Source organism: Mastigoproctus giganteus, chromosome 7 (assembly GCF_048544385.1).
Source record: "Mastigoproctus giganteus isolate SK-2022 chromosome 7, ASM4854438v1, whole genome shotgun sequence".
Classification (NCBI taxonomy): domain Eukaryota; kingdom Metazoa; phylum Arthropoda; class Arachnida; order Uropygi; family Thelyphonidae; genus Mastigoproctus; species Mastigoproctus giganteus.
In genome coordinates this window covers 184,210,869-184,232,879 of record NC_143581.1, presented here as the reverse complement: position 1 = coordinate 184,232,879, position 22,011 = coordinate 184,210,869, and the positions used below count along the sequence as shown (strand labels likewise).

The 22,011-nt window shown below is 38.1% G+C and overlaps 1 protein-coding gene across 1 annotated transcript in view; it reads left to right on the top strand.

Moving 5' to 3' along the window:
- The window catches only part of LOC150083386 (ubiquilin-1-like), a 237,395-nt gene that overhangs the window by 59,997 nt on the left and 155,387 nt on the right, over positions 1 to 22,011 (top strand). The window contains exon 3 of the mRNA XM_090377236.1: positions 15,768 to 15,817. Within this exon, the coding sequence (XP_090233362.1) occupies positions 15,768 to 15,817 (50 nt within the window). The remainder of the gene's footprint in view (positions 1 to 15,767; positions 15,818 to 22,011) is intronic.

Below are 22,011 nucleotides of genomic sequence, written 5' to 3'. Positions count from 1 at the left end.
TTTTCATGAAATTCTATGCTCAAATGCTCTCACCAAATTATTTTTAATCATTAGTGTCCAAGCTTCACAACTGTTGTCACAACTGGTCTAATGAGGCTTTTGTATATTCTTAGTTTTAAATATCTGTTCAGTACTCTGGACTTCATTAGTTTTTCATATGCAAAAAAGCATCTGTTTCCACTCAGGATATGGGACTTAATTTCATTAGTAATAGAGTTGTACTGGTTTGTCTACGAACCTAGATAGGTTCCCAGATGATTATTTGTCGGGGTAAAAGAAAATCCCTCTCTCCAAATTCTTGAACGGGGCGCTTACAGTTGATTCTCAAAGGTGTCCAACCTACGGCCCACGAGGAAAGTGAACTAAAACAGCATTTTAATTTTTTTTTAATTATCAAAAAAATTTTCTCATTAAATGTTTTGTCCAGTAAATGTAATTGTGTATTGTACTTAATAAAAGTTTCGAATATTTTCAATTTTACTTTTACATGCAATAAGATATGGAAAATGTAACACACTCATCATCATCATCAGCCATTTTCAATCCACTTCAGGATGAAGGCCTCTCCAGCAACTTTCCAGTTCCTTCTGTTTTGAGCACTGGCCATTCCTTTACTACCCACAAACTCATGAATTTCATCTATCCATCTCTGCCTTTGTCTTCCAGGTTTTCTTCTAGCTCCTCTTGGGTACCATTCTGTTATTTTCTCAGTCCATCTGTCATCATGTCTTCAAGCTATGTATCCTGCCCAAGACCGTTTTAGTTCTTTAGTTTTGATAAGCATTAGCATTAGCATTAGTAGAGGCATACGATGCAAGAAAGCAAGCTTATTCAGCATCAGCCAAAAAAAAAAAAAAAAAAAACCCACTCCCATTTCACCCCTCCGTTCGTTCGAAATACCTGTCCAGTTGAGCTTTAAATTTGTTTAGGCTATCAACTTCAACAACAAGTGATGGAAGTCGGTTCCACCAACCAACCACCCGCTGGCCAAAGGCAAATTTCCGCACATCTATCCGACATCCGTCCTTCCTCAATTTGAATTTATGCCCTCTGAGGTGATTATTCTGAGAAAGATGAAGAATCCCATTGGCATTGAGCATGCTCAAACCATTCAAGGCCTTATACACCTCTATCAGATCACCTCGCCGGTGCCTAGTCTCCAGACTCTGTAATTTGCAAAACTTAAGCCTTTCTTCGTAAGAGCAACCCTTTGTTCCATTTACTAATCTTGTTGCCCTTCTCTGTACCCGTTCCAGCAGCTCTACATCCTTCTTGAAATGAGGCCTCCAGACCTGTATACAGTACTCAAGATGTGGCCTAACCATTGCCTTATACAAGGGAATAATCACCTCCTTATCCCTGCTAGAAAAATTCCTGTATATCATTGACAAGACACCATGAGCTACTCTTGCAGCTCGTCTGCACTGCTCAGAGAACTTCATATCTCCCTGCACAATTACCCCCAGGTCCTTTTCATTCTCCACCACTGTCAGTGCAGTACCGCAGAGTTGATACGTTGCTCTGGGGTTACTGTTTCCCATATGTAGTACTTTACATTTGTCAATGTTAAACTTCATTTGCCACCTCTCAGCCCATCTGTTCAACCTTTCCAGATCCTGTTGCAGCAGCATAGCGTCAGTAGTGTCCTTAACGACCCTGCCAACCTTTGTATCATCTGCAAACTTGGACATTAAACTTGATATCCCATCATCAATATCATTCATAAACACCGAAAACAACAACGGACCCAACACTGAACCTTGAGGAACTCCACTAATAACATTAGTCCACGTTGAGCAGTGTCCATTGATTACCACTCTCTGTCTTCTGCCACTCAACCATCCCCTTATCCATAGCAGCAATTTGCCTCCAATGCCACACTGCTCCAATTTGTGCAGCAGTCTTCCATGTGCAACAGTATCAAAAGCCTTTCTAAGATCCAAATATATAATATCAAAGTTATTCCCTGCATCCAGTTCTTTTGTGACTACATCATAGTATCCAATCAAATTGGTCAGGCAAGACCTGCCCTTAACAAAACCATGCTGCGTCTGAGCTATAACTGAATTCTTGTCTAGATGATCCTGCAGTGCTTCTTTAACCAGTGCCTCCATTAATTTACCTGGAACAGAAGTTAAACTAACAGGTCTATAATTACTTGTGTCAGCCTTTGATCCTCCTTTGTGAATTGGGGTTACATTTGCACATCTCCAGTCTATGGGTACCTCCCCTGAGTCCAAAGAAGCTCTCATAATTATGGCTAGGGGTTTGCATACTTCCTTTGCTGCCTCCTTTAATATAACTGGATAGATCCCATCCACCCCAGGTGCCTTTTTTATGTTTATCCTCAACAATCTCTCCTCCACTTTCCTCTCAGTTATTACAAAATCATCCAGCTCACTGCCAATGTTTACTTTACCTACATCATTCTCCTTCCTGAATAACTCCTCATGCGTGAATGTAGATGCAAAATACTCGTTTAGATTGTTAGCCACCTGAGCAGGATCCTCAACTGTTGAACCATCAATATCCAGTGGACCAATCTGATTCATCCCTTTCCTTCTCGAGTTCAAGTATGTAAAGAACTCTTTTCTGTTTTTCTTTGCATCCTTTGCCAAGGATTTTTCGTAGTCTGCCTTTGCCTGCCTAATCTCCTTTGTGACTTGGTTACAGACCAACTTATATCTATCATAGGCTTCCATGTCACCCATTAATTTATATGTATCCCATGCATTTTTCTTCTCTGCCACATGTCTCATTAGTTCATCTGACAACCATTTAGGCCTAAACCTTGAACAATATTTCTTAGTTGGTATGTAAAGCCTGGTAGCCTCCAAGATTAGTTCCTTGAATGCTTCCCATTTAGAGTTTGCTGTTGGTAACATCATCAGTTGGTCCCACTGTACAGAATTTAAATACTGTCTCAGACCATCATAGTCGCCTTTACGAAAACAAAAACCCTTCCCTTTACCTCTGATGGTAGTTACCTCCTTGAGTAAATCCCACTTCAACACACTGTGATCACTGCCACCTAGTGGTTCATTTATCTGCAGGTTCTTAATGCACGAAGAGTCACTACTGATAATCAGATCAAGAGTATTGCTCCCTCTTGTTGCCTCACGAACATGCTGATGTAGAAAACAATCATCCAATAAATCCACAAAAGCCTTGCTAGTGTGCGAGTGACCAACCCACAAATTCCAGTCAATATCTGGGAAATTAAAATCCCCCATTATAAGACTCTCTGATTTACTGGCCCACTCTATTTCCCTGTACAATATCTTATTATACTCATCAGAGTCATTAGGCCTATAGCACACTCCTACTCTCAATTTTGATTTCCCTATGCTTATGTCACACCAAACTGATTCGGCACTGCCCTGTCCATCGATGTCAACTGGCTTCACTTCCTTGGACTTTATGTGTTTCTTAATTAATAGCATAACCCCTCCTCCCCTCCTGTCCTGTCTATCCTTTCTATACACATTGTATTCCCCAAATTCCAGTTCCGCATTACTTATATCTGTGTGACACCACGTCTCTGATATCCCAACAATATCTGCCTTTGATGTTTTGAGCAATACCTCAAATTCATCAAATTTATTTACCAAACTCCTAGCATTGGTGTACACGCAGGTATACATGCACCTGTTTCTATTCTTTGCTACCCTAACGCAACCCATGTGTTTACTTGTACCGCAATGACTACCAGCAGTCTCTGAAATATCCTGCATCTTGTTTTTCAGACTTCTGCTCATATCAATAGAAGCAGTGCAAGAATCACTTCCACCTCTGCCAGTGGCTACTGTTAATCTATTAGTCCTTGTATCCCCCCCAACTAGCAGTTTTCCGACCCACCTAACACTGCCTCGACAGCATCAGCAAAAATTCTTGCACCCTTTCTATTTAAGTGTATCCCATCCCTGTAGAAGCAATCTCTCCTGTTAACAAGTACAGTCCAGGCTGAAAAAAATTCTACCCCTTGAGCCTTGCACAATCCCTCCAGGGCCGAATTGATCGACAAGAATGTCCTTTACTTGAGTTTGCTACCTAATCCATGTGTTTCTCTTCTTATCTAATGGTCTGATTCCCAATATAATTTGTTCCATTCTTCGCTGTGTAGTTCTCAGCTTCTCTTCCATTCTTTTGGTGAGTGCCCAAGTTTCACTTCCATAAGTCATGGTGGGGAGTATACATTGGTTCATTATTTTACGTTTCAGACAAACTGGGATATTGCTCTTCAGTATGTGACTATATTTCCTGAATGTTATCCATCCAAAATTTATTCTTCTCTTGACTTCCAGCCATTTATCATTATTACAGCTAATAACTTGTCCCAGATAAGTATATGACTCCACCTTTTCAATTACTGCTCCTTCAATCATTATTTCCCTTTCTGTGGCATACTTGTTCATCATTACTTTTGTTTTAGCCATATTCATCTTTAGTCCAAAATCCTTACTAACTGTGCATAACTGATTAAGATTTTCCTCTAATTCTTTGGGATCGTGGCTTATGACCACAATGTCATCTGCAAATCGTAAATGGTTTAGGTACTCTCCGTTCACATTGACTCCTTTCTGCAACCAGTCTAATCTTTTGAAAGCTTCCTCAAGGGCAGCAGTAAACAGCTTCGGAGATATTGTGTCTCCTTGTCGAACTCCTTTCTCGATTTTAAATTTGCTACTGTCTTTGTCTAGTCTAATAAAGGATGTAGCACTCTCATATATTTTCTTCAAAATCATAATATATGGAGTATCTATGCCTTGTCTTTCCAGTGCCCGAAACATTGCCTTATGCTATATGGAGTCAAATGCCTTTTCATAATCCACAAATGCCAGGCATAATGGTGTTTTATATTCATTTGCTTTCTCCATTAGCTGTGATATTACGTGAAGGTGATCCATAGTTGAGAATCCTGTCCTAAAGTTAGCTTGCTCTTTCGGTTGATTCTCATCAAGTATTCTTTCTAATCTGTTAGTAATGACCCTTGTGAACAACTTGTAGATATGGGATAACAAGCTAATTGGTCTATAATTTCCAATTTCTGATTTATCTCCTTTCTTATGAAGCAAAACTATGATTGCATTATTCCACTGCTTAGGCATCACACCTTTTCTAATGCATTTTGTGAAGAGCCTTGCCAGTTTTTGTGTTATGTCTCTTCCTCCCAATTTTAACAAATCTACAGTAACTTCATCTTCCCCCGGGGCTTTCCGATTCTTCATTTTCTTCAATGCATGTTCTACCTCATCAGGAAGAATATCGGGTATGTCGTATGTGTTGCTACTTTGCAATCCATCTTCCCCACTGCTGGTATCATTGCCTCGCTCCTTGTATAATTCTCTATAGTAGTCTTCTGCTATTTGAATTATGCCTTCTCTGCTGTTTATAAGTACACCATTGCTATTCTTCAGTTTCAGTATCATTTGTCTTTCTGTATTACTGCTCATGGCTGCTGATTTAAATCCTTTGTTTTCCCTTAATGCTTGTTCTACTTTTCTTGTGTTAAATCTTCTTATGTCCTCTCTGAGTCTCTTTCTAATGGCTTTGCATAACTCAATATACTCAATTTTCTCCCTGTCAGTGTTTTTCTTGCTCTTCATTTGTCGTCTTTGGTTCATCATGACAAGTGTTTCTTGACTAATTTTTTCTTCTTTGGATTTCTGTTTCCCTATAGGTTTCTTGGGCTTTATCACTTTCAGAAAGTTGTAATATTCCTCGTCGATATCTTGGTCCTGAGCAGTCTGCAGAAGCTCAAACTTGTTCTTAAGTTCCAGTACATACTGTTTTTTCTCCTCCTCTGTTATTTCAAAGACCTTTGTATTTTTTACTCGAGTCAGTTTTTTCCTTTCCTTTCCTACATCTATATCAAGTGTACATCTTACCATTCTGTGATCACTTCCAACATTTACCTTATTCAGGACGGTAACATCATTCACAATATATCTTCTGTTAGTGAGGATGAAGTCGATTTCATTAGTTGTTAATCCATTTGGACTCTTCCATGTCCACTTTCTGTTCACCCTTTTCTTGTAAAAAGTGTTCATTACTGACATTCCTTGAGATTCTGCAAATTCCACAAGTCTTTCACCTCTTTTATTACTTTCATCAATTCCAAAATTTCCTATAGTTCCTCTTTCTGCGCTGTTTTGCCTTTTTCCAACCTTAGAATTGAAGTCCCCCATAATAATAGTGTAGTGGGTTTTCTGCTCATCTAGAAGACTCTCAATTTCAGTGTACATTTCTTCAACCTCTTCATCATCATGGCTCGATGTTGGTGCATAAATCATTATAATCTTTAGCTTGTACCTCTTAGAAATCTTGAGTATTAGTCTTGACACCCTTGGTGATGTACTTTTGAATTCCAAAATGTTGTTTTTAAAATCTTTATGGACCAGAAACCCAACTCCACCTTCACTCCTTTCACTGTTTCCATTGGTGTACAGCAGATTTCCACTTGATAAACTTATAAGTGATTCATTTCTTCTTCTTGTTTCAACCAAACCGATGATATTCCAATTCACATTTTCTAATTCCTTTTCCAGCTCTAATACCCGAGACCTAATAGACCCACAAAAACTCATAATGAAAATAATTCTAAGAAAAAATCAAAAAAAGAGAGTACATTACCCTGTGTCACCCAGATTAATGAACAGATTAAAAACATAGCAAAAAAGTATCGGTTGTGCACCAGGTTTACAAAAACTGAAACCATTAAAAATATGATAAAAACCTTCTTGCTCGCTTCACCCCTGACAAAGACACTTGCTACTGAACCCTGTATACAGTTTACAATGCAAAGATTGCCAAAAATTATTAATTGGACAAACTTGTTTAATTCTTTTTAAACTTGTTCAAAAGGATTAAAGAATGTAAATATGATATTGCCCATGGCCAAATAATAAAATTGAATCAAACTCTCTACATCTGGTGCAAGGATCACCAATGGGATTTCAAGAACACCTCAGTCGTAACCACCAATAGATACAGAAAATGCAGATTATACAAAGAATCATTCATTATCAGCATAATGAGCAATGTTAACTGAAACAAAGGCATGTAGATAACAATAACCACATATTTTCAAAACCAGGGTATTAGAGCAAATAAGAAACAAAAATAAGAACCACAATAAGTATATCCTGAAAAAAGAAAATCTCCATCCCCACTTCTTAAATGATCTTGAACTTCCCTACCTACACAGTTAAAATGCCCACACAGCTTAGCTGCCAAACAGGTGTCTTATCTGACAACATCCAAATCCCTACTCTCATTCTAAATACCGTCACCTAAGATTGGCCCAGGAAACCTTAACAAGAGTTTTAATTCCAAAATTTCTTAGTTTTTTTTTTTTTTTTTTTATGTAAACCCCAAACACGAGAGGTATTAGAACCTATAGTACTTAGTATCGTGCTTGGGTTGGAGGTTGAGAAGGCGAAAGAGATATTTGTTGACATTGGACTTGAACTTCTGTAGACTGTAATTTTCGGGAAATACATATGAAGGAAGGTTGTTCCAGAAAACGGCAGTTGAATGAATAAACGAGGAAGATGAAAAGTTGGTTCTGTGGGTTTGAAGTTGGACAGTAAATGGATGTTGGCTGATGGCGGCACGTGTTCGGACTGTTTTGAAAGAGAGAGCTGGAATTATAGAAGCCAATTCAGAAGAATCTGTAGAAGAGGCATGCAGCAGAAACAGTACGTCTATGAGAGAGCAAGTGGAGAGACTTTGTTAAAGATGAATCATTAATTAACCTAACTGCCCTCTTCTGAATGGAATCAAGAAGCCTGAGAGGTATTGGGGGCACCACCCCGGATGTGGGAACAATATTCCATGGCAGTGTGGATTTGCAATTTATACAGAGTGAGCAGCTGTTTGGAAGAAAAGTAATGCCGAGAGCGAAAGAGAAAACCAAGTTTTTTAGATGCAGAGGAACCAATATTTGTAATGTGCTTGTGCTAAGAGTCAGGGTAATCCCCAAAAGAGATATATCATTTTGCCTAGAAATCGGAATGTCACTAAAGATAAGCATAGGAGCAGAAGAATCCTTTTTGCGAGATATAAGACAAGACTGAGTTTTAGAAGGGTTGAAATCAACTAAGTTGTCTTTGCCCCACTGGAGAATTGGTAGCAGATTTTCGAAAAGTTGAAGCAGATTGAGCAGGACAAGGTTTCTCAAAATGGAAAGTGGAATGCAATGTGCTATCATCAGCAAAAAACTATGGATAGGATTTCCAGTCAGTGGAAGAAGGTCATTAATATACAAGAGGAAATGAGTGGGGGAAAGAACTGAACCTTGGGGAACACCAGCATTAGTGGAGAAGTTAGAAGACAGAGAGCCATCTACCATCACCCTCAGTGAGCGATCAGAGAGAAAACTGGATAACCAATTACTAAAAACAGTTGGCAAACCATAAGGTGGAAGCTTGTTCAGAAGACCTTTATGCCAAACACGATCGAAAACATTTGAGATGTCAAGAGCAACTACTTGTGTTTCACCGAACCTTTCCATTGAATTAGTCCATAAACGGGTAACATAAGCCAGAATATCACCAGTGGATCGACATTGACGGAATCCATACTGGCGATCGTTGATCAGACGGAAGGTTTCTAGGTAGTTTAAGAGTTGGCGGTTAATTGATTTCTCCATTACTTTAGAAAGAGTAGAAGTAATTGCAATGGGACGATAATTGAATGGGAGAGATTTGTCACCCTTTTTAGGAACTGGCTAGATATGAGCAAATTTCCAAGCAGAAGGAAAAACACCTTTGGAATAAGAAAGAATAGGAGTAAGTTCAGAAGCACAGGTTTTGAGAACTAGTGGAGAAATACCATCAGGACCTGGAGCTTTCTTAGCATCAAGATTCGTCAAAATCCTTCTGACATCCTTTTGACGGAAGACCACAGGGGGCATTGAATGGAGCGTGTTGGGAGGTGTTTTACCAAGATCATTAATACATGAGTTGAAACAAAAATGGGATGCTAGCAGGTCAGCTTTATCCTTGGTTGAAGTGACAACAGAAGCATCTGGTTTGGACAGAGGTGGGAGCAGACATGGGCAAAAGTTGCGGCCAATAGCTTTGGCATGAGACCAGAATGCTCGGTTACCATTAGGACAAGAAGCAAGTTTTCTACTCTTAGCTGTTCAAAGTCTAATTTGGATTGATTAATAACTGCTTTACAATTGTTGCGAGATTTGGTGTATGCAGAAAATGAAACTGGAGAATTAGAAACAAGCCAATTACGATATGCAACATTCTTTTCTTGAACAGCCTTAGCACATTTATTGGAAAACCAAGGTTTAGATAAAGGACGAGATTTTATGGAGTGTGGGATAAAGGATTCCATTCCTGCAAGAATAATTTCACTAACACACGATCTGGGAAACGTTGACATCAGAAGTTTTGAAACAGTAATCCGACCAAGGAAAAGAAGAAAAGAAGTCTCACAGGTCATCCCATTTTGCATTCTTGTAATGCCAAACAACACGAGGTTGGGAATAGCCATGAGATAAAGGTTCCATTGGAGAAGAGACAATCACCAAGTTGTGATCTGAGGTGCCTAAAGGACCTCTCACTTCGACCGTGTAGTTAGAAGGGCTGTGTGTGAGAAAAAGATCAAGCGTATTGGCTGTATGATTAGGATTGTCCGGTATTCTTGTAGGTAAATGAACGATCTGTTCAAGGTCATTAGTAATTGCAAAAGCCTCGGCATCTCGACCAGCTGGGTCGGTGTGACTAGAAAACGGAAGCCAGCTGGAGTTGTGAACATTAAAATCACCAAGGAAAATTACCTCACTGTTAGGAAAGTTGGACTGGAGAAAGTCAAGTTGCAAGGAGAGGAAGTCAAAGAGCTCCAAGTGATTAGTGGAGTTGAGAGAACGGTAGAGACAACAGATGAATTTGACACAATGATGTAGAGAGATTTTAAGCCAGAGAAGATCAAAGGGAGGAGATACCAAATTGCTAAGTCTCTGACAGGGAATATCAGAATGGACGTATGCACAAGTACCACCTTGAGGCGAAAGGAATCATACAGCGAATGATTTGGGCATCCGAGATGAGCAGTAGTTGAATAAACCGATAACTGAGATTCTGTCAGAAAAAGTACATGGGGTTTGGCAGACTGCAAGTGGAAATAGACATCGTTGAGATTAGAATTAAGACCGCATATATTTGTGAAATGAATTAGGAAGTGCTTGGGAGGTTTAGATCTTTTCGCAGATAAGCTTGCTCTGTTAGTTTGACAATTCATGGTGTATTCAATAGTAAGAAAAAGTGGGTGGGACATGCTGTATGAAGTAATGAAATTTTTGGATATGGCATACACATGGTAAGAATATACCCAGATCCTTGACATTACGTGGCCTCGACAATGCTCCCCGCATACACACTACTCAGACTCCCTCCAGTCACTGTCTGACAGTAGAGGTAGCAAGATTATACACTAGCTGATTCGGAAGCCTCCTAGAGAGTTACCAATAGGTTCGGTTCGGTCCGGTGTACTAACTAGCGGCCGGCCTGCGAACACTATTTTAGAGCTGTACCCTCGAAATGTAAGGAATATTGGATCTCACCACAATGTTCATCATAACCTCAAAAGTCATCAATCATACTGCATGATGGAAGAGATAGGGAAGGGTTGACCGGAACTTAGCTGTAGAGACTAAACATGGGTTCCACCACTTCAAGCCTCCATTAAGCAAAGTGGTGGTATTGCACCGGTTGATGAGAGTCATCTACCACCTAGTACTGCCTGGTAACAACGAGGGGCGGCATTCTTCCATGTGGTGTGGGCGCCACACCTCAACCCCTGCTTACGTTAGTTCACACCTGGGTGGTCACCACCATGTACTTGTGCATGGAGGTTATACTCAGGATTACTAATAGTCCCACCATCGTGAAGGTGCAAGCAGAGGATTTAGCTGCCACAGACCGTCCGGACTTTTGCCGAAATTGGGTCCACTTGACTTGAGTGTCACCCAAATATCAGTTCCATCAGTGTTTTAGACTCCCAGGTAGCGAATACAGCTTGTCTGGCATATCTGAGAGAATGTCTGTGACAACCTCAAGGACCAACGTTTAAGAGTACAGTGCAGAACATATAAATATGATGAATTGTAAACCACTGTCTTGATTTTGAGGCTGATGGCATTGCAGTGACAGAATTATAGGGTGTATTCATAGTTATCCATTTACCTAATGTTAATTGATTTATTATTAATCTTATTAACAAAATTAATAACTAATATAAAATTAATTGAAACTGTTAAAACTTAATTCTTAACCTAATGTTTGCTATAATAGCTATTTGTTAACTGATTCAAGGCTAAACCTTAACCTTAATGAATAAGTAATTTGTAATCAAATTAACAGGTAATAGTGTGTAATTAAAATTAACAACTTTATGTGAATCATATCACCATAATTTACCAGTTCTGCTGCTCCTACAGTCACTGAAGAAGTGGCACAGGAAGTACCACAAAACGTCTGATAATAATCTTTCATCATACAATCTTAAACTATGCAGGTTTAAGTGCTCATTATTTCACCAATTTCAAATCCCCCCCCCCCCCTACAAACCACTTGACTACTCACATGGATGATATATTGTTCAAAGGTCAGCACATTTTTTTTTTTTTTTTTAAATCCCAAACACGAGAGGTATTAAAACCTATAGTACTTAGTACCGTGCATGGGTTGGAGGTTGAGAAGACAAAAGAAGATATTTGTTGACATTAAACTTGAACTTCTGTAGACTGTAATTTTCAGGAAATACATATGAAGGCAGGTTGTTCCAGAAAACGGCAATTGAATGAATTAACTTTGAAGATGAAAAGTTGTTTCTGTGAGTTTGAAGTTGGATGGTAAATAGACGTTGGCTGGTGGTGGCACATGTTTGGACTGTTTTGAAAGAGAAAGCTGGAATTATAGAAGCCAATTGAGAAGAGCAGTGCCAGTGGAAGTATCTGTAGAAAAGGCATGCAGCAGAAACAGGGAAACAGTAGGTCTATGAGTCAGAGAGTGGAGAGACTCAGTTAGAGATGAGACATTAATTAACATAACTGCCCTCTTCTGAATGGAATCTAGAAGCCTGAGAGAGGTTTTGGGGGCACCACCTGAGATGTGGGAACGATATTTCATGGTAGGGCAGATTTGCGATTTGTACACAGTGAACAGCTGTTTGGAAGAAAAGTAACGCCGAGAGTGAAAGAGAAAACCAAGTTTTTTAGATGCAGAGGAAGCAATATTTGTAATCTGCTTGTGCCAAGCGAGAATAGAAGTCAGGGTAATCACCAAAAGAGATATATCATTTTGCCTAGAAATCAGAGTGTCACCAAAGATAAACATAGGAGCAGAAGAATCCTTTTTGCGAGATATAAGACAGGACTGAGTTTTAGAACAATTAAAATCAACTAAGTTGTCTTTACTCCAGTGGAGTAAAGACAACTAAGTTGTCTTTACTCCACTGGAGAATTACCTGGAGATCGACATTTAAGGAATTGGTAACAGATATTCGAGAAGTTGAAGCTGATTGGGGAGGGAGAGGTTTCTCACACTGGAAAGTGGAATGCAATGTGCTATCATCAGCAAAACCGTGGATAGGATTTCTGGTTAGTGGAAGGTCATTAATATACGAGAGGGAAAAAACTGAACCTTGGGGGACACCAGCATTAGTGAAGAAGTTAGAAGGTAGAGAGCCATATACCCTCACCCTCACCCTCAGTGAGCAGTCAGAGATAAAACTGGAAAACTATAAAAAAAAAAACGGTTGTCAAACCATAAGATGGAAGCTTGTTTAGAAGGCCTTTATACCAAACACGATCGAAAGCCTTTGAGATGTCAAGAGCAACTGCTTGTGTTTCACCAAATTTTTCCATTGAATTTGTCCATAAATAGGTAACATAAGCCAGAATATCACCAGTGGATCGACACTAAAAGAATCCATACTGGCGATCATTGATCAGAGAAGGTCTAGATAGTTGTGTTTGGCAGCTAATTGATTTCTCCATTTCTTTAGAAACAGAAGTAATTGCAATGATACAATAATTGTATGGGAGGGATTTGTCACCCTTTTTTGGAACTGGCTGGATATATGAGCAAATTTCCAAGCAGAAGGAAAAACACCTTTGGAACAAGAAAGCGAAAAAAGGCAGCAAAGAACAGGAATAAGTTCTGGAGCGCAGGTTTTGATAACAAGTGAAGAAATATCATCGGGACTTGGAGTTTTCTTAGTTTCAAGATTTGTCAAAATCCTTCTGACATCCTTTTGATGGAAGATCACAGGAGGCATTGAATGGAGTGTGCTGGGAATGGTGGGTGGTGTTTTACCAACATCCTTAATACATGAGGTGGAAGAAAAATGGGATGCTAGCATGTCAGCTTTATCCTTGGCTGAAGTGACAGTAGAACCATCTGGTTTTGATAGAGTTGGGAAAAGAGATAGGCAAAAGTTGCGACCAATAGCTTTGGCAAGAGACCAGATTGCTTGACTACCAGTTGGAGAAGAAGCAAGTTTTCTACTCTTCGCCTGTTCAAAATCTAGTTCGGACTGATTAATAACTGCTTTACAATTGTTGTGAGGTTTGGTTTATGCAGAAAATTCAACTGAAGAATTGAAAACAAGCTGATTACGATATGCAATGTTCTTCTCTTGAACATGTTTAGCACATTATTGGAAAACCAAGGTTTAGATACAGGACGAGATTTTAAAGTGGAGTGTGGAATAAAAGATTCCATTCCTGCAAGAATACCTTCACTGACACAATCTGAGCAAACGTTGACATCAGGAGTTTTGAAACAGTAATCTGACCAAGGAAAAGAAGAAAAGAAATCTCGCAGGTCATCCCATTTTGCATTCTTGTAATGCCAAACAACACGAGGTTGGGAATAGCCATGAGATAAAGGTTCCATTGGAGAAGAGACAATCACCAAGTTGTGATCTGAGGTGCCTAAAGGACCTCTCACTTCGACCGTGTACTTAGAAGGGCTGTTTGTGAGAAAAAGATCAATCGTATTGGCTGTATGATTAGGATTGGCCAGTGTTCTTGTAGGTAAATGAACAATCTGTGCAAGGTCATTTAGTAGTTGCAAAAGCCTCAGCATCTCGACCAGCTGGGTCGGTGTGACTAGAAAATGGAAGCCAGCTGGAGTTGTGAACATTAAAATCACCAAGGAAAATTACCTCACTGTTAGGAAAGTTGGATTGGAGAAAGTCAAGTTTCAAAGAGAGGAAGTCAGAGTTCCAAATGATTAGTGGAGTTAGAAGAACTGTAGAGAGAGACACATGAATTTGACAGAATGAGGTAGAGAGATTTAAGCCAGAGAAGGTTGAAAAGAGGAGATTCCAAATTACTAATTCTCTGACGGTTAATATTAGAATGGACGTATGCACAAGTACCACCTTTGAGGCGAAAGGAATCATGCACCGAATAATTCGCGCAACTGAGATGAGCAATGGTTGAATCAACCGATAAGTGAGTTTCTGTCAGAAAAAGTACATGGGGGTTGGCAGACTGTTAAGTGGAAATGGACATCATCAAAATTAGAACTGAGACCACGTATATCTGTGAAATGAACTAGGGAGTATTTATGAGGTTTAGATCTTTTCGCAGTTAAGTTTGCTCTGTTAGTTTGACAATTCATGGTGTATTCAATAGTGAGAAAAAGTGTGGGGGGGGGACATGTTGTATGAAGTAATGAAATGTTGGATATGGCGTACACATGGTAAGAACATACCCAGATGCTTAACATAATGTGGCTTTGACAATGCTCCCTCCCCACATACACACTGCTCAGACTCGCTCCAGTCACTATCTGGCAGAGTAAAGGCAGCAAGATTATGCACTAGCTGATTCGGAAACCTCCTAGAGAGCTACCAATAGGTTCGGTCCAGTGTACTAACTAGTGGCTGGTCTGCAAATACCGTTTTAGAGCTGTACCCTAGAAATGTAAGGAAGTTTGCATCTCGCCATGGTGTTCATCATAACCTGAAAGGACATCAATCATACGGAAGAAATGGGCCAGTTGCCCAGAACTTAGCTCAGGAGACTAAACAGAACTTAATAGAGTCGATCTGCCATCTAATGATTTGAAACTGTCAGAACAGCTGTCATGACTGTGCCTTGTTTTAAATAAATAGTGGATTCACCCCTTTTGTGATAGTTTTTATATTAAAATGTTATTAGCAATTTTGGTCATCATGTACATAAGGGTTCTCTAATGTGAACCTAAGTCTTGATGACTGAAAATAGTTTTCTGTCGCTGGAGGTACCAAGACAGAAATTGAATGCAGAAAAAATTGAATGCTTATTCTGCACCAGCCAAAAAAAAATTCCCGAGTTACCCTGAGAGAGAGAGAGAGAGAGAGAGAAAGAGAGAGAGAGAGAGAGAGAGAGAGAGAGAGAGAGAGAGAGAGAGTCAAAAGTAGAAGGGAATCACCAAGAAAGAGAAGAATGATGATATCCAGCTGAGGATCCTGGGTGTGCCAAGCCCGTACTCACCAGATGTGAGCCCCTGGGGACAATATTTATAATTTTCTGATTCTTTCAAATCAGCTTTGTGTGTGATGCACGTGCATGCACACACGTACTAAACAGTGTAGTATAGACTTAGATATTAATTTGCCCTATAATTGCATTTGTGGTTTGCATGGTGTGGAAAGATGACCTTTGTATAATAGTTATCATTTGTAATAAAAGTTTGTTATATGCAAGTTTAAATCAGTTGTGAAAATTTGTAGACTTAAACAATATTTTTTTTTAGATATAAAAGATGGATTGACGTTACACTTGGTTATCAGATCTCCTACTAGAGTAAGTTGTAAATACTTTAATTTTATTTTATTTTGATACACTTTTATGTGATAGTTTCTGAATTGAATTGCAAATCAGTAAATATTCTTATTATGTTGTATATCAACCCATTTTGTATCATATTATGTCAGTGGCTTTCATTGTCATAAAACAGTATCTGGTTGCTACTTAATGCTTAATTTAGTTTCAGTGTAAGATGCTTATTTGAGGATACTGGAAATAAAGTATCTTGATGAAAGAAGTACAGTAGTATGTATCAAATCAGTTTGATATTTTTATGATTAATATCAAATTTTATAAATGGTAAATCTTTGGTAAATTTTATGAACAAGCTCACCAATGAGTGAGCCAACAAGCTCCGCATCTGGGTGGTGGTGCCCACTGAGAATAAACGACAGTAGTCTCCTCTACTAGAGAAGCGTTATTTATTCGGAGTCGTGCAATACCTGGCATCTCATTTTGAAGGTAGCCACAATATGAGATATAATCAAACAATGCCGTTACTTACGTAGTTAAATTTATGGGTAAACTATGGTATATTTACAACGATATTATATAGATATTTTCATAATGTATATTTAAATAAATTTAGATATTTTAATGTTGTTTGCTACATAATTAATTCATATAAAATATTAATGATCTAAATAAATCATAAAATATATTTTACTGTCCATTTTCAGTGTTTTTTTTTTTTTGAAAATCATCACTCATGCTTTCCCCTTTTAAGTGCACCTCTTTGTATCTGGAGATATTGAAATAATATCCTGAAAATAAATTTTCAGGATATTATTTCAATATCCTCAAAATTTTAGTTGGTGGAATTGATTTTTGGTATCCTGAATTCAAATCACAAAGCAATTTTCTCTACTTTATTAGCAAAACAATTACATGCTTTTTAACATGTTTTTTAACTTACAAAAGAATGTGACAATTTTTCTAACTGTCACATGCTTTCTAACTTAATTTGAAAATATTTTAAAATGAATACTGTATATTTCGGAGAGATTCCCATGGACTGGAGATGGCAAATGTAACCCAATTCACAAAGAGGGTTCAAAGGGTGACACAAATAATTATAGATCTGTTAGTTTAAATTCTTTTCCTTGGAAAATAATGGAGTCACTGGTTAAAGAGATAAAGAGATGATACAGGATCACCTAGACAAGACTGCAGTAATAGTTCAGCCAAGCATGGGTTTGTTTAGGGGGAAGTGTTGTCTGACCAATTTGATTGGATACTACGTTGTGGTCACAAACTGGAAGCAAAAAATAATTTTGATATCATATACTTGGATTTCAGGAAACTTTTGATACTGTTGCACATGGAAGACTGTTCAAATTGAAGTGGTATGGCATTAAGGGCAAGTTGCTGCAATGGATAAAGGGCTGGTTGAGTGGGAGACGGCAGAGAGTGGTAATAAATGGACACTGCTGTACGTGGACTAATGTTATTAGTGGAGAGCCCCAGGGTTCAGTGCTGGGCCCATTGTTGTTTTGTGTATTTATTAAGATATCGATGGTGTATCAGGCTTAATGTCCAAGTTTGCAGATGATACAAAGGTTGGCAGGGTTGTTAATGATAGTACAGACAGTATGCTACTGCTGCAGGATCTTGAAAAGTTGGGCAGATGGGCTGAGATGTGGCAACTGAAGTTTAACATTGACAAATGGAAAGCACTGCATATGGATAGCAGTAACCCAAGAGAAACGTACAAACTGTGTGGTACTACACTCAGGGAGGTGGAGAATGAAAAACACCTGGGGGTAATTGTGCAGTCAGATACGAAGTTCTCTGAGCAGTGCAGACGGGCTACCAGAGCAGGTCACGGAGGTTTGTCAATGAGGAATTTTGCTAGCAGAGACAAGGAGGTGATTATCCCTTTGCATAAGGCAGTGGTCTGCCACACCCTGAGTACTGTGTACATGTCTGCAGGCCTAATTTTAGGAATTATGTAGAGTTGCTAGAACAAGTGCAGAGAAGTGCAACAAGATTGGCAAGAGGAACAAAAGGGTACACTTACGAAGAAAGGCTTAAGTTCCATAATTTGCATCATCTGTATACTAGCCACCTGCAAGGTGATCTGATTGAGGTGTATAAGGCCTTGAATGGTTTGAGCAGGCTCAATGCCGACGGGATACTTCCACTTGCTCAGGCTAAGAACCTGAGGGGGCGTAAATTCAAATTGAGCAAAGACAGTTGTATAATAGATGAGCAGAAGTTTGCCTTTAGCCAGCAGGTAGTTGATTGCTTGAACAGACTTCCATGTGTTGTGGAAGTTGATAGCTTAAAACATTTAAGGCTGAACTAAACAAACATTTGGAGTAACCGGATGGGTGAAATGGGAAGGTTTTTTTTTTTTTTTTTTTTTTTGGCTGATGCTGTAGAAGCTTGCTTTCTTGCATCATATGCCTCAACTAATGCTAATATTCCAGTGTATAAGTTTACTTTGAAACATTAGAATCATCTAAAATCAGATTGTCACATTTTACAATTCTGTGAAAGGATGCGGGCTGACATCGTTAGACAAGTCGTGTGCTGTGTATGATATCAGTCTGGAATACTATATACTAATCCATGGTAATTTTTTTTCTTCCCTAATGAATTTAGAAGTGTCAATTTACAAGTGACATGGAGATGGTAATATGTGAAGAAGGCCATGCATAAAAAAAAAAAAAAAAAAAAATCGATAAAAGATGGGCACACAGTGATGTATTGCAATTATTTTTGTATTTCAGCCATGCAGAATTTTTATGTAGTGAATGTCATGTTGCTATTTCATGTTGCTATTTCATGTTTTCATGTTGCTATTTCATGTTTATAATATTTGTCACATATGTAGGCAAAATTAATAGAAATTTATTATTTGAAATAGTTAATTTCAAAGTTTATATATATTTTTTGTTGTAAATATTGTCTGAATTGTTTGTTGGAGTAATGTTGAAATTTCATGCATTTAATGCCTCCGCAAACTTGAATTTGGCAGAGATTAAATGTTTCATGCTTCTATTTAATTTTATAAACATTTTTCTGAAATTTTAGATATAATTAGGAAAGCTTTTATTTCATTAAAACTGATGATTAGTTTTAGTGGCAAAAATACCTGCAAAATTTGCAACTATCATTAAAAATGTAGACCTGAAATTTATAAGCATTAAATCTACTGGTAAAAGGTCAAGCAGCAGTACATTAAAAGCATAATTAAACACAAATACTTTTTTCAAATATTAAAATTAAAATCTGGGCCTGTCAGGGGGAATGGGTTGTCACTCTTGTTACAGATGAGGGTGATACTACTGCTGGATTAATGCAGATTTTACTGTAATGCAGAACTATTCAAGATGTGGCAGATGACCAAAAAAGAGAATTGATTTATACAGGATTAATATCTGATATCAATACTTAATGTATGATTAAGCATGAATTTTGAAGGCATAAAATAGAAGACTTATACATCAAATATATGGTATCTAAAAATTGGGATTTGGACATATTAGTATAGTATTAGCAATGGCCACATGGTGCAAGGAAGCCTACGGCTTATGCTGCACCAGCCAAAAAAAAAATAAAATAAAATAAATAATAATAATAAATAATAAAAAATAAATAAATAACAATAATAATAAAATAGCAAAAAATAAAAATAATAATAATAAATAATAAAAAAATAAATAACAATAATAATAAAATAGCAAAAAATAAAAATAATAATAATAAATAATAAATAAATAAATAACAATAATAATAAAATAGCAAAAAAAATAAAAATAATAATAATAAATAAATAAATAACAATAATAATAAAATAGCAAAAAAAATAAAAATAATAATAATAAATAAGAGAAAAGGAAATGGACAACCTAAGTGTTTCCCTCCTCCTGTAGGTAATTATTCAGCTGACTTTGAATTTCCCCAAACTGTCAGCCTCTGCCACCCATGTTGGTACTTATTCCAGTAATTTATAACTCGCCGGCTCAAATAAAACTTCCTGCATTCCAGTCTAAACATCTTCCTCTGTAACTTGAAATTATGGCCCCTAGTTCTAGAATCATTTATAACCGTAAAAATTTCACCCTCATTCATTTTGCTTATGCCTCTCAGAGCCTTAAACACCTCAATCAAGTCTCCGCTAAGGTGCCTAGTTTCCAAGCTCTGCAACCCACATATTTGAAGTCTTTCCTCATATGGACACCTTTTTGCCGATCTCACCAGGTGAGTTACCCGTCTCTGGACCCTTTCAAGAAGAACAATGTCTTTAGGTGCAGTCTCCATACCTGAACACAGTATTTCAAGTGTGATCTAACAATAGCCTTATATAATGGGATTATGACGTCCTTATCTCTTCTAGCAGTTGTTCGATGCATCATCGATAGGACACCATGGACCTTCCTTGCAACCTGTCTACAATGCTCAGAGAACTTAGGCTGATCATATCGTAACACCCAAGTTCCTTTCCTCCACTACCGGCTTTAGTTCAACTCTGCCAAGTGTATAAGTTATTTTGAGGTTATTGTTCCCCAGGTGCAATAACTTACACTTTGGTGGATTAAAGCATAGCTGCCATTTTTCTGACCATCCCTGAAGTCTATCTAGGTCATTCTGAAGAAACTCTACTTGTCAGCGATCATTAACATCATCTGCAAATTTAGACATCACGCCCTCTATCACTTCATCGCTGTCATTTATGAAAATCAAAAACAACAATGGTCCTAATACTGATCCTTGGGGAAGCCCACTTCTTACATCAACCCAATCTGAGGAATAACCATTTATCACAACCGTCTGCCTCCTGCCCTGAAGCGATCCAGCTATCCATCTAAGGATTTTCCCTGTGATTCCAACCGGTTTCAGCTTATAAAGTAACTGTTGATGTGGGACTGAGCCATATGCTTTGCTGAAATCCAAATAAACAATGTCAAAATTGCTCCCTAAGTCCACCTCTTCGGTGACCCTGTCAAAATAGCTAACCAGATTAGTTAAACATGATTTTCCCTTTACAAAACCATGCTCATTTAGATAGAAATGAGAATTCCATTTCTATCTAAATGATCCTGAATTCCAACTTTGATCTTTTGTCTCCAAGATTTTCCCTACTACTGAAGTTAGACTAACTGGTCGGTAATTTTCCACTTCAATCTTAGAACCACCCTTATGTATTGGAGATACATTGGCACTTTTCCAATCCAGCGGAATCACTCCCGAGTCCAGTGATGCTCGCATAATTAGCCTCAGTGGTTCAATGTACTCACTTGCTGCCTCCCTTGAGATTATAGGATATATGCTATCAACTCCAGGAGATTTACTGGCTTGTAGGCTCGAAAGTTTTTTTATTAAATAAACATATGAAGTTTCAACATCATTACTTAAGTTTTTTCAACATCACTCCCATAATTTCTCATTGATGTAAAGGGTTTTTCTTCTGTAAATATTGATGCAAAGTAACTGAGTTCATCTGCAACTTCAACTGGCGTATCTGATACTATCCCATGTCCATTACATAAGGGTCCAATCTGGTTTGTTCTTCTCTTCTTTGGTGTACTATGGCCATAGATGCTGATGCGCCAAATAAATCCCCAATCAACCAGTCTTCTCTTCTTTGCATTTATATATGTGAAGAATTCCTTTTCCCCCATCTTTGCCAGCGATTTCTTATAATTTGCTTTTGCCAGCCTAACCTTTTCTGTTGCACTATTACAGATAATTTGTAGCTGTTATACGCTTCTGTACTTTTTATTGCTCTAACTTTTCCATGTGGTCTTTTTCTGCTCATTTCATTATTCATCCAACTTGGAATCCTCCTCGTGAAGTATTTTTTTTAATGGATATGCACATTCAAGGCTCTGTGATTAATGTTTTAAAGGTATACCATAGTTCAATTGTATTCACTCTGTGAGATATCAACCCGGTTAATAGAGGCCATGTAGAACCTTGAGCTGTCGTAATTTCCTTTCCTGAGGTTATAACCCATTCCTTTGCCTTCAACTACTGCTACCTCTCTCTTCATCGTCCACTGTATAACTCCATGATCACTTCCTGCTACTGGTTCCTGTACTGGCAGCCCTATTATGTCATCTGGTTCATGGGTGATGATGAAGTCTAGAGTATTGTTTTCCCTAGTACTTTCACTGACATATTAATACAAATAGCAATCATCTAGTTGATTTAAAAATTTTGTCCACCATGTGGAGTTTCCC